The 17,062-nt window shown below is 55.5% G+C and overlaps 1 protein-coding gene across 2 annotated transcripts; it reads right to left on the bottom strand.

The window, feature by feature from the left end:
- Positions 1-2,021: 2,021 nt before the first annotated feature.
- On the bottom strand, positions 2,022-14,899 carry LOC122710137 (phytanoyl-CoA 2-hydroxylase interacting protein). Of its 2 annotated transcripts, none has more exons than XM_043927729.1 (6): positions 14,795-14,899; positions 14,034-14,267; positions 10,369-10,562; positions 8,766-8,940; positions 6,313-6,430; positions 2,022-4,167 (listed from the first exon to the last, which is right to left on the bottom strand). In XM_043927729.1, the coding sequence occupies exons 3-6, from the start codon at positions 10,531-10,533 to the stop codon at positions 3,633-3,635; spliced, it is 993 nt and encodes a 330-aa protein (XP_043783664.1). In that variant the 5' UTR covers positions 10,534-10,562; positions 14,034-14,267; positions 14,795-14,899; the 3' UTR covers positions 2,022-3,632. The 2 variants fall into 2 exon arrangements, with proteins under 2 accessions (XP_043783664.1, XP_043783665.1); XM_043927730.1 differs by lacking the exon at positions 14,795-14,899 and adding an exon at positions 14,512-14,567.
- Between the last annotated feature and the right edge of the window lie 2,163 nt (positions 14,900-17,062).

The following is a 17,062-nucleotide window of genomic DNA, read 5'->3' as shown; positions in this document are numbered from 1 at the left end:
TAAAAGAAAGATGCTACTCCAGGGGGAAAGGAACAGATAGGGAAGTATGGGTATATGTCTGGGCAGAGGAGACTGCGTGTGTGTCTGTGTGTGTGTCTGTGTGTGTGTGTGCACGTGTGTGTGTGCATGTGTGTGTGGTGGAGGGTTAGGAGTGTGTGAGCCCATGTCCATGTGCTGGGTGTGTCTGTGTTTGTGCCTGCACAGCAAAATACCCCACCTGTAACCAGGAAGTGCCCTTGGGTGGCCAGCCCCTCACTGTCCCTCCCTACCTGCACGGGAGCAGGGCTAGCTTGGAGCCCCTTTGCTGGACCGTGGCTGCTGCAGTCTGAGGTTGCCCTTCACCTTGCAGCTCTCTGTAGTCACCAAGGCTGTCTTCCATATCCAGCCCAGGGAAGCAGTGCGTGTGTGTGTGTGTGCACATGTAGACCTTTCTCCTTCTACCAGGTCAGATTAGCGGGACACTGATCAAAAGGGACCCCAGGGCAGACGCCAGCAGATGACCTGACCCAGCTCTATTGGACAGGTGCCTGGAGCAGTGCCGGAGTGCCATCTGGGGAGAAGCAAGAAGAGGCTCTCCAGAGGAAACCTACATGCAACCCCACCACCACCCCTGCTTCACCTGGCTTCTTCATCTTCTGCTAAGAGGACCCTGGAAGCCAATCTTTTCTCCTAAGAAACCCACGAAGGATTTGCAAAAGGAAGATTGAAGCCTGTCCCTCTTGGGGACACTGAAAACCCCTCAGGTCCTGCCCAGAGGAGGAAAGATGGGCCCTGGAGGTCACCGCCCCCATCCTTAGAACCCTGTGCATGCCAAGTCACTTCGGTTGTGTCTGACTCTTTGTGACCCCGTGGACTACAGCCTGGCAGGCTCCTCTGTCCATGGGATTCTCCAGGCAAGAATACTGGAGTGGGTTACCATGCCCTCCTAAAGGGAATCTTCCAGACCCAGGGATCAAACCCATGTCTCTTATGTCTGCTGCATTGGCAGGAAGGTTCTTTACCACTAGTCCCACCTGGGAAGCCACCCTAGAACCCTGGGATCTAAATATTTCCCACTACGCCTTTAAAATAAGCTTCCTTGGCACTTTTGACTCCACAGCGCCCCCTGGTGTTATTCAGGAACTAGGCATGGACTTGATAGACCAAAAGCTCTGTGGAGACCATTCTGAAGGTGGCTGTGACAGAGATCTGCCCCACCCGTGTCTTACAGTCCCAGGGGATTCCTGGCATACACTGGGGAGACAGCAGTGAAATAGGAAGATTCTAGCTTCTAAATCAAATCCCGGGCATTGCTACCTACTGGCTGTTAGACACGGGCAAACCTTTTAACCTCCTTGTGCCTCAGTTTCTTCATCTGTTAAATGGGAATCATAGAGGGTGGAGGACTAAAGGAGTTGTGTGTGAAAGCACCTGGCCGGATGCCTGGGAACATAGTAGGCCCTTGGGAAGTGGCATTTGCCCTTCAGCTTTCCTTCCTGGTGCAAGGAGGCCAGGTCCTAAGCTTTGGATGACACATGTTCATTCGGCCCCGAGCCAAGCAGTGTCAGGGAGGTGACTCTAATTTTTCTGGAGCTTTTCCACTCCAGCAGAGGATCATTTTAATAAGTCCATAATAACAGACGCAGAGGTGACTCAGATCCACAAACGAGGAGCCCTGCTGGGGAGGGGACACTGGGGCTCTGGGGGAGGGGAGCTCAGTGGCATGTGGGGCTGATGCAGTGCAGGTGGCTGCAGGGGGAGGGGCTCCAAACAGGGGGCCTTGGACCTGGGTCACCCTTCCGGATTGCTGCAGGCTCTGCCCAAAGAGGCCTCAGCTTTCCCATCTGCAAAGTGCAGAGTAGCACCACGTTGACCTCCAACGTCCTTCCCAAGCTGGAGATGTGGCTCTGCTCTCAGAGCCCTGCCTCCCACAGTGAGTCCGGAACACCCTTGGAGAGGATTCCAGGTGGCCTGTCCGAGCTCCTCTGTGACTTTACAGCTTGTCCACCCCTCCCTTCCCAGAGCCCAAGGAAAGGCAGGGCTCTCAGGCCATGGTGGTTTATTGATGCAAGCACAGCACAGGTGGGTGTGCCCCCAGCCCAGGGCAGACACGGGGCCAGGGGAGGGCAGCGGGCCACCCCCTCAGCAGAGGGGAAAGGGCCTGGGGCCCACGTCCTCTCCTCCATGCACCTCCCTCGGCCCCCAGCCCTGATCCAGGCCAAAGCACAGATGACCACACCATTCCCCGTGGCTACAGAAGAGGCCACCAGCTGTCCCATTCGCCCGCTCACTGAGATATGGCCTTGTTGGCCTGCTGCCCCCTTCTGTCTCTCATCACAGAAGTCCGCTGTCACTGTGGGGGCTGCTCTCCTTCACCTGACATCCTTCTCCACCCCTCAAACAGCTGGATGCGTTAGTTGACCCCTCTCCTCATCACCCACCAGGTCTGCTCATATCTACGGTCCACCCTCAGCACTCCCACGACCCGCACAAAAGTAGGAAAGAGGTGAAAACATAGAGTGGCCCAGGAAAGACTTCACAAGCGCTCCCCAGGGAAGGGGCCCTCCGCCAGGAGGCTGGCTTCGCCGCGAGGTGAGGAGCCAACAGTGCCGGGGGAGGGGGCGCGAGGTGGGGGTGGCGCGGGGAAGCCGCAGTCCAGATGACACACAGGCACGGCGCAGCGGCGGTGCCCCGGCAGCATGAGCGAGCAAGCGCGCAGCCAGGCGGGGTACCAGGGCCCTGTGGGAACGCCCTCGCTCCCAGTCCCACGCCGGGTCCCCTCGGCATGAGGCTCCCACTCCCAGCTGGGGGAGGGGTCCCTCTGGGTCTCAGGGGTCTCTGGCCCCCTCCTCGACCCCAGTGGCCGCCACGGCACACCCCAGCACTCTGAGCAAGGGAGAAAGTCCGCTGGGATTTATACCACCTCCAGGCAGAAGAAGGGGACCCCCCCCCCCCCAGCAGCCAGGTGCCCCCAAAGCCAAGAGAAAGAGGGCCCTTTTCTAGAGGGCAGGTGGAGAAGGAGAGGGACGGCTCTCCCCATGCAGGAAGAGGGTGCTCCGGAGCAACGAATAACGGTGTGGAGTGGGGGTGGGGTCACAGCGGTGCAGGAGACTATTTATAGAGGGAGAGGGTGGGGCCTGCAGTAGGACGCCCCCCCCCAAGGCCTGGCTCGTGGGGGAGGGGCATTCTGTGATTGGCCCTCATGGGGTGGGTGGGGCTAAGGAAGAACACGCCCACAGCTCTCAGCTCACCTCTGGAGGCAGGCAAGCTACAGGTGGGTCTTTGGAGGGAAGGCTTCCGTGGGAGAACCCTAGGAGGGCAGGTCTCCTAAGATGGAGGCCTGGGATGAGGCAAGAAATAGCAGGGCAGGGAAACCAAAGGAAAGGGGAAGTCTCCAGAAATCCACCCGCCCTCCCCACCAACCTGCTGAGGCTAAGAAGCCTTCCCAATTCGGCCAGGCATGGGTAGGCCATGCCTGCCAAGGGACCACCCTCCGTTGCTTCTAGTGCCCTGGGGAAGGGAAGGGAAGAGGGAGATGGATGGCGTGGAGGGAGCAGGGGGGCAAGGGAGAGAAAGCCAGCTCCCTGCGCTTATGCCACCCATCACCACCCTGCCTGCCATCTCTCCCTAACTCCCTGGCTCCCCAGGAGTTCCTAGCGGCCCACGCTGATGTTGCAGGTCTTGCAGCTGGGGTCCTTCTTGGCGTCGGCGGTAGACAGGCTCATCAGCTGGTGCCCGCTGATCTCCCCCAGGGTGCCCAGGGACAGGTCGACCGGCTCGGTGTAGATGATCTCCAGGATGAGGTCCTGGGCATGGCGGAAGACCAGCTCCCCGTCCTCCACGCTGCAGGTCAGGAACTTGTTGCAGGCAATGTCCAGGAGAGGCAGACGGTCGCGGCAGAAGCGGTCCCCCAGGGAACCCTTGGGGGCCAGTACCAGGATGGCGTAGTGGTAGGCCGTGTACATACAGTAGAAGTCCGCAAAGTAGAGGTTGGTGCTGGGGTTGAAGAGGCGCTGGGCGGGGATCTGGAAGCGCCAGCGGCCGTAGGGGGAGTCCTGCGGGGGCTGGCCGGTGTTGAATTCTGTGTTGCAGCTGAAGAAGACGCCGTGGAGCATGCCGCTGGTCGGGGAGCCGTGGCTGCCGCTGTTGTCCTTCAGGTAGGGTTGCAGCATGTTCCCGCAGTGGGTCCTGCCCACCGCAGGGGAAAAATAAATGCCAAGAGGAAGAGAAAACGCTTTTGGTTAGCTGGACTGAGGCTTGGCGGCTGTGGTGTGACCAAGAAGGAAGTCAGTCCAGCTCCCAGTTCTCCCACCAGCTACCGCCTCCACCAGTCACAAATAGAACATTCCAGAAGGCAAGAGAAGGGAGGGCCCTGGAGATGGGGCTGATCCAGCCCACTCCTTCACGGAGGAGAGATTTGAACCTGCCACTCCCCAGATTAAAACCCTGTTGATGGGGCTTGCACAAAAAGCAAGATCGGGAAGATCTGGTCTTTCTGGCCCCACCTCCCACCACCCCCACATGCACAGGTAACAGCCATGCAAGAGCCCCACCCCAGGTCTCTCCTGCCTCTTCCCTCTGCCTGAATTGCCTTTTCCACCTTCTCCCACCTGATCTGGCAAACTTCTAACCATTCTTCAAAGTCCAAAACAGGTGTCCCGTCCCTTCTCCTCTAAAACCTTCCAGGGACTTCCCTGGTGGTCCAGTGGTTAAGAATCCGCCTTCCAATGCAGGGGGTGTGGGCTCAATCCCTAGTTGGGGAACTAAAATCCCATGGGCCTCGGGGCAACTAAACCTGTGCACTACAACTAGAGAGTCTGCACACTGCAAGAAAATATCCCACATGAGGCAACTAAGAGGCAGCCAAATAAATATTAAAAAAAAACAAAAACCTTCCAGGAACAGCAAACACTTGTATTCAACAAAACTTTGACTGCTTACTATGTGCAGGGCACTGAACTTTACTCAGCAATCACACACACTTACTACATTCCCTCTGGCTGTACTGTCCCCTTGATAGATTCAGGTTTGCAGGAGTGGGGGCTATGCCTTTATTCTTTTTTTTTTTTGGCTACACTCTACAACATGCAGGGATCTTAGTTCCCTAACCAGGGATTGAACCCTGCAGTGCTATCATGGAATCTTAACCACTGGCCCACCAGAGAAGTCCCTATTCATCTTTATATTCCAGCGTACATGGATGCTCTGTGTCTCTCCCTTGCTTGCTGATAGATGAGCCCAAACTGGGCCAGTGTCCTCCCCACTCACCTACTGCCTCCCTTCTTTAGAACAAACACAGAAGAACCCCCTGGGGTCAGGTCAGAACGCCCCACCCCAGCTGACTGCAGTGATAAAAACAGTAACAGTGGCAGCTTGCGCTGGCCCAGCCTTAGAAGGACAAGGACTTGGAGTGGTATCAGGCAGCGAAGAGTGTATGGGCAGCCCCTGGACCTGCTGGCCCTCTGGGCCTCAGTCTCCCCATTTGTAGGCTGAGGGTGTTGGATCAGATCACCAATTTTCAGACATTTTAAAAATACCTCAAACATTCAAACAGAACCCCTCTTGTATCCCCCAAGGAAATTATACACAGGCAGGCAGAGGTAACAGACCTGAAGCTGGGCCCTGGCTGGATGATGGGGGCAGGGCTCACCCGGCCTTGTCCTCTGAGTTCCTCACTAACCCTTCAGCACCACCCGAGGATGCCCCGAGATCCTTCCCCGGAGCCTGCAGGCTTCCCAGCACACAGTTTGAAGATCACGACCCTTCCTGCTCAGCATCCTCTCACTCTGTGTTCCCCTCACCACCTCCCTTGACACCAGGGCCCGAATTGGAGGGACAGCCGACCTGTAGCCTTGTGCGCATGTGCGCTCAGTCACGTCCAGCTCTTTGTGACCCTATGGACTGTGGCCCGCCAGGCTCCTCTGTCCATGGGATTTCCCAGGCAGGGATATTGGAGTGGGTTGCCATTTCCTCCTCCAGGGGACCCTCCTGACCCAGGGATCAAACCCACGTCTCCTGTGTCTCCTGCATTGGCAAGTGAATTCTTTACCACTGTGCCCCCTGCAGCCTTAGAGCTCAGCAAAAGGGCCTCTCTGAAAGGAGGATTAACCCCAGGACCTCATTCACTCAGGCCTGTCAGTGCAGTGCCTCCAGGCAGCACCATTCTGAAGCCCCTTTCCTTCTCTGGAGCCCAACATCCCCCCAGAACCAGCCTGGGAAATGGGGGGTGGTGAGGACACCAGAGGAGGGTCTGGCAACTACCAGGGTGGGGGTGACATCAGAGGGCCAGGGTAGTGGGCAGAGCCGGGGCAGGAAGTCCAGGGCGGGCCGTACCTGGCATGCTGGAAGTATTCCTTGTGATGGTTGCGGTAGAAGACGGAGAAGCGGAGCATGCGGCCTGCGATCTGCTCAGCCTTCTCCTGTAGCTGGGCCAGGTGCTCCTTGGCATAATCTGCAAGAGCCCAGGAGGGTGAGCTGAGGGCCAGGCGGGGCGTCACAGCCTCCCCCTCAGATCACTCACTGCCCACCGGGAACGTCAGCCACCTCTGTCCTCAGGGTGCAGGGGAGACCAGGCAGTCACAGCGCCGTGGACCAGAAAGGACCGCCTGGCCTGGCTGGGACGTGGGTAGCTGGGGGCTGTCTGTCCTGTCGCCTCAGTGCCCTGTGACCACGGACTCAGGGCTCTGCATTAGAAAAGGGCAGAGGGCTGCCCAGTTATACAGTCATGTCGAGGGACCCAGAGTCTGTAATCCCAGACCATTCTCATGTGAAAAGAGAACCAAGAGGCAAAAGATTGAGAGGAAAGAATCTGAGGTCCTTTGGGGAGAGCCCCTCAAATCCAGCAGGTATGAGCCTGTCCACACCACCATATGGAAGTCAGGTGTAATTTCAGGACGGCAAGGAGATCAAACCAGTCAATCCTAAAGGAAATCAACCCTGAATATTTGTTGGAAGGACTGATGCTGAAGCTCCAATACGTTGGCCACCTGATGTGAAGAGACAACTCACTGGAAAAGATCCTGATGCTGGGAAAGATCGGAGGCAGGAGGAGAAAGGGGTGACAGAGAATGACATGATTGGATGGCATCACTGACTCAATGGACATGAGTTTGAGAAAACTCAGGGAGATCATTAAGGACAGCAAAGACTGGCATGCTGCTGTCCTTGGGGTTGCAAAGAGTCGGACACGACTTAGCAACAGAACAATAACTGAGGGGGAAACTGCAGACAACTGAGGGGAAGGCTTAGCCCAGGGTCAGGGGCAATGACTCTGCCTAAGCATCCCAGGAGAAAGGAGGAAGCCTGGAAACAGGATGGTAAAACTGGACTGGCTGGGCCAGGGCCAGAGGCTAGGGCCGCGGGGTCCAGGCAGGGCTGCTGCTCATCTAGACAGCACCTTTGAATGAAGCAGGAAAAGCTGCCCTTTCCTCCTTGCTAATGCAGCCCTGGCCAGGGCGCTGCATTGACAAGAGAAGGAGGAACTGGATTGCAGCCATCCCCAGCTCCCCAGTTTGAATGGACTCCCACTGCATGTAGAGTTCTGGGGTACACCAAGAGACTTTCCGTGCAAGGTGCAGGAGCACCTCCAGAGTGGGGTTTTGCAGCCAAGTTATGGGAAAAAACACCACTCAAAAGAGAAAGGCAGGTCAAGGAGAGCTGGGGCACACGCCTTGGCAGAGGATGGAGTCAGCAGCCTCTGAGGCCTGAGGCTAAGGATGTTCCTGCCCCTTCCTTGTGACGGGGGAAGATCTGGAGCAATTCTCACGTGGACAACAAAAGAATGGAAGATTGTGGGGCAGATCCTGGGTCACCAGTGACCCAATACGCAGAAGCCCCAGTGTCTGTTCATGGTGGAGTTTGCAAGCTAATAGGTGAGTTTGCGGGACCATTTTCCAAGGCTGAGTGGAAGCTCAAGACAAACAAAATGTGATGGTCCCACCAAGTGTCCATCAACCAATGATCAATAAACAAAATGTGGTCCATCCATACAATGGGATGTTATTGAGCCTTAAAAAGGAAAGAAATTCTGACACATGCTACAACACGGATGAATCTTGAAGACATTTTGCCAAATGAATAAGCCAGTCACAGAAGTGCAAATATTGTGTGATTCCTCTCGTATGAGATACTGGACTGTAGCTAGCCAGGCTCCTCTGTCCATGGGACTCTCCAGGCAAGAATACTGGAGTGGGTTGCCATTCCCTCCTCCAGGGCATCTTCCCGACCTAGATATTGAACCCAGGTCTCCTGCATTGGGAAGCAGATTCTTTACTGTCTGAGCCACCAGGAAAATCCCATATGAGATACTGAGAGTTGTCAAATTTACAAAAAGAGTGAGGGTGGTTTCTGGGGCATTTAATGAGGGGGAAAGGAAGTTGTTGTTTAAGGGGGCATAATGTTTCAAGCTTGGGAAGATGAAAACTTTGTAGACATGGATTGCATGCCAACATGAACATACTTAATCCTGCTGGACTGTACGTTGAAAAATGGTTAAGGTGGTAAATTTATGTTATGTGTGATTTCCCACACTTATGCTTGCCCCAGGCCAGAGAAGTAACTCCACCCCTTTCCAGAAGTGGTATGGTCAATGCAATTAGCAGTGCTTGCATGTGCCTCCTGCATCAGACTGCAGGCTTTGGGGTGGCAGGAGTGGGTCTCCTCCACGGTGTCAGCCAGAGTGTGGTGCCCACATCCAGCAGGAGTTGCTAAGTGTGTGCTGGGTTAAGAGGAAGCCCCCTCCTGACCATCGCTAAACCAGCCAAAGCAGCCGGACAGCAGAACCTCACCCCCAGTGCAGAACTCGACCGTCTCGCTCCAGCCAGACACCAGGTACTCCCCGTCGCTCTGCTTCACGGCAGTCTGCACCGCCACACTGTACTCGGTGCGGGGACTCAGGAACCAGTGGCCCCTCACTGTCATGGGCAGCGGCACAGCCTTGGCAACAAGCTTGGTGGGGACATCCTGAGAAGTGAGGTGCAGAGAGCCAAGAGTCACACTGGAGGTCACGTCCACCCTTGGCATCCCCCCAGGCCTCCCACTCCCCGATGGCCACCTTCCTGTTGAAGACAGCCGGAGTCTCCAGGACGCAATGGCTCAGTGCCCTGGCCACCATTTTCCTGCAGAAGCAAGCAGTGGCCATTGGGAAGGCCGTACAGACCCTCCCCAGCCTCCACCCCCTTAACCCCTGATGCCCGTTCTCTTGGGAACGGAGGAGAAAGGCCACTGGGGTGGAGGCCCGCAAAGTTGAGGGCGGCGAGACCTTCATTTTCGAGGGACACTTCGAGAGCGCTGCACAGTGCAGCGCCGTCTCCACGGCAACGGCAAATGCTGAGAAGCCAGGGAGGAAGGGAAAATATGCCTTCTTCTTTGGGGGGAGGAGGGTTAAGGGGGTGGTGTTGAACATTCACGTCACCGTGGCAACTGGCCTGCCAAAAGACACCCAGATCGGAGAGCCAGTTCCAAAGAAAGAGAGGGTGAGTAACCCACACGATGCGGTCGTCGTGGGAACCAGCTCCTTCCCACCTCACTCTTCCCCCTGCCTCGCTGCCAGCTCACCAGTTCGAGAAGATGGGAGCCTTCCTCCTGCCTGCCCCCACACTAGCTCTAACCCAGGGAAAGGACACCCCAGCCATCAGAGGACTCACCACGCCATCTCTTTTCTAAACCCAGTGAAGGATAGGCCAGAGGGTGAGGGCAGAGAGGATCACGAGGGCCCGCGTGCGTGTGTGTGCTCGGTCACTAAGTCATGTCCGACTCCTTGCGACCCCATGGACTGTAGCCCGCCAGGCTCCTCTGTCCATGGGGATTCTCCAGGCAAGAATACTGGAGTGGGTTGCCATGCCCTCCTCCAGGGGATCTTCCCCACCCAGGGATCGAACCCGCGTCTCTTCCGTCTCCTGCATTGGCAGGCAGGTTCTTTACCACTAGCGCCACCTGGAAAACCGCCCCTCAGGGGCTTGAGGACCAAGCAATGGGCCCCACCTCTGCCCAAGGCCCACCCCATCAACAACAAGGCTGCTTCCTGAGTTAGGGGCTTTGTCGGACCCCTGAGACATCCCCAGGTGTGATGTCTGTGGCTGCACCCTGGGTCTTCCCGCCCCGTGGGAAGGTCCAATCAGATGCTGGTAGTGCTCTTCATGGTGGGCTGGGCCCAAGTGGAACACCACACAGACAATTACCTCCATGAAGCCTCTCACAAGCTGGCATTATTATTATTATTCCCTTTTTACTGGGGGAAGAGAGAGGTTAAACTTGCCCAAGATTACCCAGTAGGAGCTGGGCTGGGGTCAGGCCTCTCCAATGCCCAACACTCCCCTCTAGGCATCCTGTCAGCCTGCCTCCTTGGAGAGCAGACTCTGGGAGGAGGCGCGCTGGGCAGCCTGCGCTCACCCGGTGCTTGAACTTGTTGGAGTTCTTATTCTCCTTCTTGTTCAGGTCGATGAAGTAGTGGGTGACCCTCTCCAGGTCGCTGTTCTCCATGGCCCAGGAGATGCGGAATGAGTCGCAGGTGATATTGTTGACCTCGATGCTGTGGGGCGTGGACAGCAGCTCCATGCTCCCCACTGGGTTGGCTTCTGTGAGGACTGCAGGAAGAGAAGATTCAGTACCTCCCTCCCCGCCACGGAACCTTCTAGAATGCCTTGCTCCCACCATCCCTTGCTAGGTGGAACCTTGAGGAGCCTTCACTTGTACCTGCCTTGCCGGATCTGATGGGAAGATGCCATGGGGAGGGCTGGAGGGGTGTGGCCAAAGGTGGGCTGGGGGCCCCCTGGGGGGGCTCTTGGCTGTCTGCAGAGGGTCTGCAGAGCAGACGGCACCTGACAGGTGGCGGAGGCAGTGGGAATGCTGCAGACGCGGGGCGGGACAGATTTGCAGCAGATGGAGCCGAGGAGGGGGCCCTCAGCCAGCAGGCGTGAAAAGAGAAGGGGGGTGCTGGAGAGAACAGTGCAAGGAGGCGTAGGAGCGGTGGGAAGCACCCACTGGAGACGGGGTGAGGGCTCAGCGGGCAGGGGGCACTGGCAGCCCAGAGGCCTGGGTGCCAGGGCGCTCGAGCCCAGGCCCCCTCCACCCTGGGGGTGACTCAGCAAGGATCACCACGAAGGGGCTGGGAGCACAGCGCCGTGGAGATGAGTGGATCCACTGGTGGCAGGAGGGGCGGCAGGCCATGGCTCTCTTGCACCTGTAACTTTTCAACTCCATTTTTTTTTTCTTTTTCTTTCAGCAGATCCTGTGCTTACTTGACTCTTCAATGACTAGTTTTTAACCTTTACATCTCTTGCAGGCCAACTACGTGCTAATAATTTCACAAACATCATCTCATGCAAGCCTCACAATTATTATTATCATTATCCCTATTTTACTGATTAAGTAGCTGAGGTCGGGGGTGGAGGGTGGTACTAAGATGCCAAAGGCCACTCCGCTGGAAAGTGATTGGAATGCAGGTCTGAATCCAGAGTCTAAGCTCTTTATCTTTAAGCTAAGGTTATGTCCCCTTGTGTGTGTGTGTGTGTGTGTGTGTGTGCGTGCGTGTGATTCGTGGTACACGTGGCGTGTGCTTGTGTATGCCCAGGTGCTCACGGCTCTACTGCTATTTATTTTTCCTCTTTCCATCCTTCCCTTTCAAGGAACTGCCTTCTCTCTCACCTCCCTCCTCACTCTTTCTGCCCCGGCTGCTGTTCCGGGTCTGAAAGGACCACACATCATCATTGTCACCTACTGTAACTGGGACGAGCTGGCTCTGGCCTTGGCTTTGGCCTGGCTCAGAGGACCTCTGGGGAACAGGGTGGGGAACTGCGAGGGAGGAGGAGGTGGGGGGGCCTGTCTCTGGGCCAAGAGCACATGATCGGACTCTGCCCCGGGGTGCATTCTCTGTCCCCCGCGGAGCTCCTGCCTTCCTCAAGCCCAGTGTCAGCACACTCAGATTTCTGGGGTGTCATCTCCTTTTCTCCCTGTCTCTCTCCCTCACCCAGGTGCTAATGGTGAGGGCACCTTGTGCCTTCGAAAGCAGGTACTTCTAATTATAGCTCTCATAAGATCCAACCCACACTCTCCTGTCAGTTAGCCCTGCTCCAGAGCCCGGCACCTCTAAATTAACCCATGGGCCGCCTGGGTGGCAGGCACAGGGTGAAGAATATGGATGATGGCTCCTACCAGTCCTAGGATGTCACCTGAGTCCTTGTTTCATCTTAGCTTTCTACCCTAAATTGTGTGCCTGCCTGCGATAAAATACAGCCAAATGCCAGTGGCTCCGTGTATGGGAATCCTACGGTAAATAAGCACGGTGTTGCTACCAGGTCCACCCCCGAATCAAACAGAATGGGATGAGTGTCTAGAAACAACTGTGTGATAATAAACCAGTTGGTAATTCATGGGGACAGGTGTGGAGCAGGGGGAAGTTGCCATCCCTCGGGCTTCCAGTGAGGAGCTCCCTGGGAGACACACATGTGCCCCCTCAAATGCACCCACACACATGCACCCACGCACACCAACGCAGACACACACAAGCACATCCCCCAGAGGGCCCGAGGGGCCATCTTCCACCCACACGGGATGCAGTCTACACTGACCCCGAGGGCGGATACCCAGCCCTGCCCCCCACTCCTGTTCTCATACCCCTCCCAGAGGCGGGGCAGCCGTGTTTGGTGGTGGGGTCTCCAGCACCTGGCTCTTCCTTTCCTCCCTCCAGTTCTAGGGGAGCTCAGATCTAGCTTTGGGGAGCCCATGCTAGCTTTGGGGGGTGACTGTGAGTGACACTGGGAGAACAACAAAGCCGAGAGGACCAAGGGTGGGCGTGTACCCGGGTCTCTAAGCCCAGATGATGGGGAAAGGCAGGGTTTGATGGACAGGCTGAGACAGCACCCATGGTCCCATGTAATCCACCCCAAGACAAGCATTTACACACACCCACACGCGGAGGCACACGCACTGGGTCTGCCCACCCACGCCTGCCGCACATGGCTGCACACACCTCCTCAGACATCCTTGTCCTCCTCACTCACCTATGCACTCGGGTCCCCTCCACCACCTTCTGCATTCTAAGAATGTCCTACAGCTGGCTCTCCACAAGCTGGCACCTCCACACAAACCCACGCATGTTCACATCCTCAGGCTCTCACACACACGTATGCACACACGCCTTCCCACAAGCCATATTTGGGGAAGAAAGGAGGCCACAGGCACTAACATGCATGCGTGCCACCTCCGCCTGCTTGCACACACGTGTGTATTCGCACACACGTCAACCTCTGCCCATATTCTGGTATTCTCGCTCACGGCTCCTCCGGGCTCAAAGCCACAGACTTGGAGAATGTGTTTGTCTCTGCCAGGTTCTGCCAGCCCCATCCTTCTCATGCCAACAGGTTTGCGCACCTACGCAGGTGGACCTGCCCATGGACAGAGGTTTCTGCCCACTCTCTCCACCTCCATCCCTCCTCCTGCTCCGGAGTTGTGCCTCCCCACCTAGAAACCCTCTGGTTGCATGCGTTCCCCTCCCCCAACAATAAGCACTCCCACACACGTGACAAGTGATATGTCCATCCCAGAAATATACTGCCTCACATCACCCCCAGCCCACACAGCCCCCAAGCTACTCAGATAACTGGTCCCCCACACATGGACCTCACATGCAAAAGAAACGTATGTTTCCAGACACACCATGCATGAACACAAGTACAGGCAGACAGAACTATGTACGCAAGCAAGCCTCTAGTCCCCTGACAAGCAAGCACTCACGCCATACACACTGGTGACCCCAGGCCGCCCGTGCCTGTTCAGAGCAGCCACCGCATGCCAGAGGGAACGCGTCGCCCCCACCCCGTCCCCGGTGGCATCGCGGACTGCAGCAGAATGGTCACGGGTGGCATTGCTGCCCCGGGGACTGGGTCCAGCTGTGAACCCCTCTGCTGAGGGCCCAGGGGAAAGGGGACAAGGTCGTCGTCCGCGGCACTCCAGGTGGGCACCGCGGGCAGTGGCGGGACCCTGGTGCCCCCAGCTCCTAGCCCCTGGCCACGTCTCCGGATTGACAGCAGGATGTTCTGGGGAGGAAGAACACTCACCTGGCTCCGCCGGGCTCTGCAGAGGGAGATCTGGACGGGAGGGAACGGAGGACCTCTGTGTGGACGTGCTCCTCGGGCAGAGGGGCAGCAGCCGGGGTCTAGGTCACAGGCAGCAGCACTCTCTTGCTCCCCTAGCTCCTCTCGTGGCTGCCAAGGAGGCTTCTTCCATGCCCCGCTGGCAGCTCCCGTTTGACTCTGCAGCGCAACGCTTCTGCCCCTGGAGAGGCAATGCTCCTAGCCGGGAGAGAAGCGAGAGCGAAATCAAAGCGGCGTGGAGGAGAGAGAGGCAGAGAAGGCGAGAAAGAACGAAAGAGCCAGACCGAATCTGGCTCCACCAATGGGATCAGTGGCTGCCCAGCGTCAGGTGACAATAAGCAAGCTTGGTCCCTGCTCGCCTGGGCTGCTGGGAGGGGGGGAAAGGGCAGAGGGTCTCCTAGGAAGCTCAATCAATGTCCTTGGAGACAGCGGCAGTGATCACCTTTCCCCCATGCTCCCAGGACCGGCTGCCCCCAGAAGTCTCTCCAACACACCCCTGCTTGGGAATCTCTCACTTGAAGCAGCCCCTAAACTTCAAGATGCTGGGAGAGGGGTGGGGCTTAGCCTAAGGGCTCAGGAGCTCTAAAGCCTGAATTCTGATTGGGGGATGGGGAGGAGGAAGAGTACAGGAAGAATCCACCGGGAGTATGCGAGCTGCAGGGGGCAGGCATAGGGGGTCCGTCTACAGTCCGGACTCTTGCTGATCTGTGGCTCCATTTTCTTACCAACTCCATCAAGAGCTATCAGACCTGCAGCTCCAGGGCCCCCTGATCATCTAGAGAGAATGTTCTCCAGGGAAAAAACAAGAGAAGGAAGTTGTGAGGCAGTGAAGGGATAGCAGAGATGAGGAAACAGGGGTAGGAGGAACACACAGAGCTTGGCGTGTTCCCATCTCAGCCAACTCCCTGGGCTCAGAGGAGCCCAGCCCTGAATACCTTGGCCAGAGAGATTATCCTCTGCTCTCTGATTAACAGGAAGGTTTTCTACCACTGAGAAAGGAGGACCCCAAGGATGTCACAGTGAATAACACTCAGGGAAATCTGAATCAAGCAACCAACAGTGACAAAGAGTATGCATGGTGTGGAAAAGCACAGACTTTGCAATCAGACAGACATATATGGTCAAAAATTCTTGCTCTGTCACTTTCTAGCTGGGTGACCTTGGACAAGTTCCTCACCCTCTCAAGGCTTCAGTTTCTGCATCTGTCAAGAGGAATAATGACACAAGCTTGTTGTCATCACTGATGAGAAATTTCGTAAATCATGAAGCTCTGGCTGGTCCAGGAGATGTGCCCAGTCACCCAGAGTCACAGTGATGCTGGGTCACATCAGAGCTGTTATCGTCAGCACCATTGTTGACAGCGCCTGCCTGCAAGGAGCCCACAGTCTTGCAGGTGAGAAAAGATGGACATCTAGAGACCTAATTAGAGAACAAGGAATATATGACTAAGCTGAGGGTATAGATGGGGATTCGAAAAAGGAGGAGTGGGGGCCAGCTCCAGAGAACTGGTGGAGCAGAGCCCAGACTAGAAGCAGCAATGTGGTGGGGGTGGGGAGGGCATGGTGCATGGCCAGCAGCCCGACCAGACGGGCCCTGGGTGAGGGGCTCAGAGAGCCACAGGGGCCTGAGCTGAGCATAGGGGCACGCCCTGAGAGGGACCAGAGACTGCAGGCATCGGCCACAAAGGCTAAAGGAGCTGACAGCAGTTAGAAAGTGAACAGTTTACTGAAAGTGAAGACAAGCAGAAGTCAATCCTACCCTAAAGGGGTGTGGAGAACCAGGGCAAGTTGGGTCAGATCCCGAAACTCACAAGGCGATGTGCGGTGTTACACGGAGGCAGGATTAAGCACTCCCTTGGCCAAACAAGAGGAGGTCCTGCCCCTCACACACCTACACAAAGATGTTGAAACTCTGATGCCAGGCAATGTGTTGTCTCACGATGAGGGCCAGCAGCTGACATCTGGACCAAACCCTGGCTCTAGTGCCAACCTACGGACAGCAACTTGGTTTCCCCTTTGGTAAAGGAAGATTAGTCTAAGCACATCCCTGCCTCCCACCTTTGCGGGATGGCACGCCGAGACCGCATGAGATCATGCGTCCCAAACAGAGAACAATAGCCATCTGAATGCGCTTTTGTGGGGCTTGGTGCTGGCTTCAGGTGAAGGCACAAACCCTCAGAGCTCCTGCCTTTTCTCACCTCAGAGAACTTCTCTGCAGATCACATGAGGAGACGCATGGTAAGAAGAAAGCATAACATGCCAAATATAACTAACTCCGGATGAAACCAAAACGACCGCCAAGATGCACTCCTGCTGCATTTTTATTTTTAATAACTTTTTATTACACAACTCATACGTGAAAAAGAAAAATTAATTCTAAAATTTGAGAGCGTTATAACTGCTTGTTTCCTCACCATTCAGAAACAGGTATATAAGATACATATTTTATTAGCAAAAATAGAAAGTATAAGTACTGTTTTATACCTGCTTCTTCCACTTACCAATACCTTTTCTGCTCATCACAGTCTTTCTACAGCATTTTTTTTCCCTTTGGCTGCACTGCTCTTAGTTCCCTGACCAGGGAACCCAGGCCTATGGCAGTCAAAGTGCAAAGTGCTAACCACCGGGTGGCCAGGGAATTCCCTACATTACTATTTTAAATTTAAATATGTTCTATTTCTTTGAAGCTTATCTTTTCTATAATTAACTTATTTTACTTTTTCTGCATTCTAAACAACACTGCAATGAACTTTCTTACAGCAAAATCCCTTCCCACACCTTAATTACTTTTCCAATAAAATATTAAGTGGTATAATAAATATAAAAGGATCTTAACTGGATACTGATTTAAACAAACTGCTAAAAAAAACTTATGTAACAACTGAAAAATTTGAATACTAACTGGATTTTTATAATATTTAGGAATTGGCAACCCACTCCAGTATTCTTACCTGCGAAATCCCATGGGCAGAGGACCCCAGCATGCCACAGTCC

Source organism: Cervus elaphus, chromosome 16 (genome assembly GCF_910594005.1).
Source record: "Cervus elaphus chromosome 16, mCerEla1.1, whole genome shotgun sequence".
Taxonomy (NCBI): Eukaryota; Metazoa; Chordata; class Mammalia; order Artiodactyla; family Cervidae; genus Cervus; species Cervus elaphus.
This window is presented reverse-complemented; position numbering and strand designations above follow the sequence as displayed.

Coding starts and splice junctions, on each gene's coding strand:
- LOC122710137 (XM_043927729.1), bottom strand. CDS start 10,533: ATGGAGCTGCTGTCCACGCCCCACAGCATCGAGGTCAACAATATCACC. Junction 6,431..8,765: donor GGTCGAGTTCTGCACTGGGG/GTGAGGTTCTGC, acceptor GGGCTCTTGCAG/ATTATGCCAAGGAGCACCTG. Junction 4,168..6,312: donor GAATACTTCCAGCATGCCAG/GTACGGCCCGCC, acceptor TGCGGTGGGCAG/GACCCACTGCGGGAACATGC.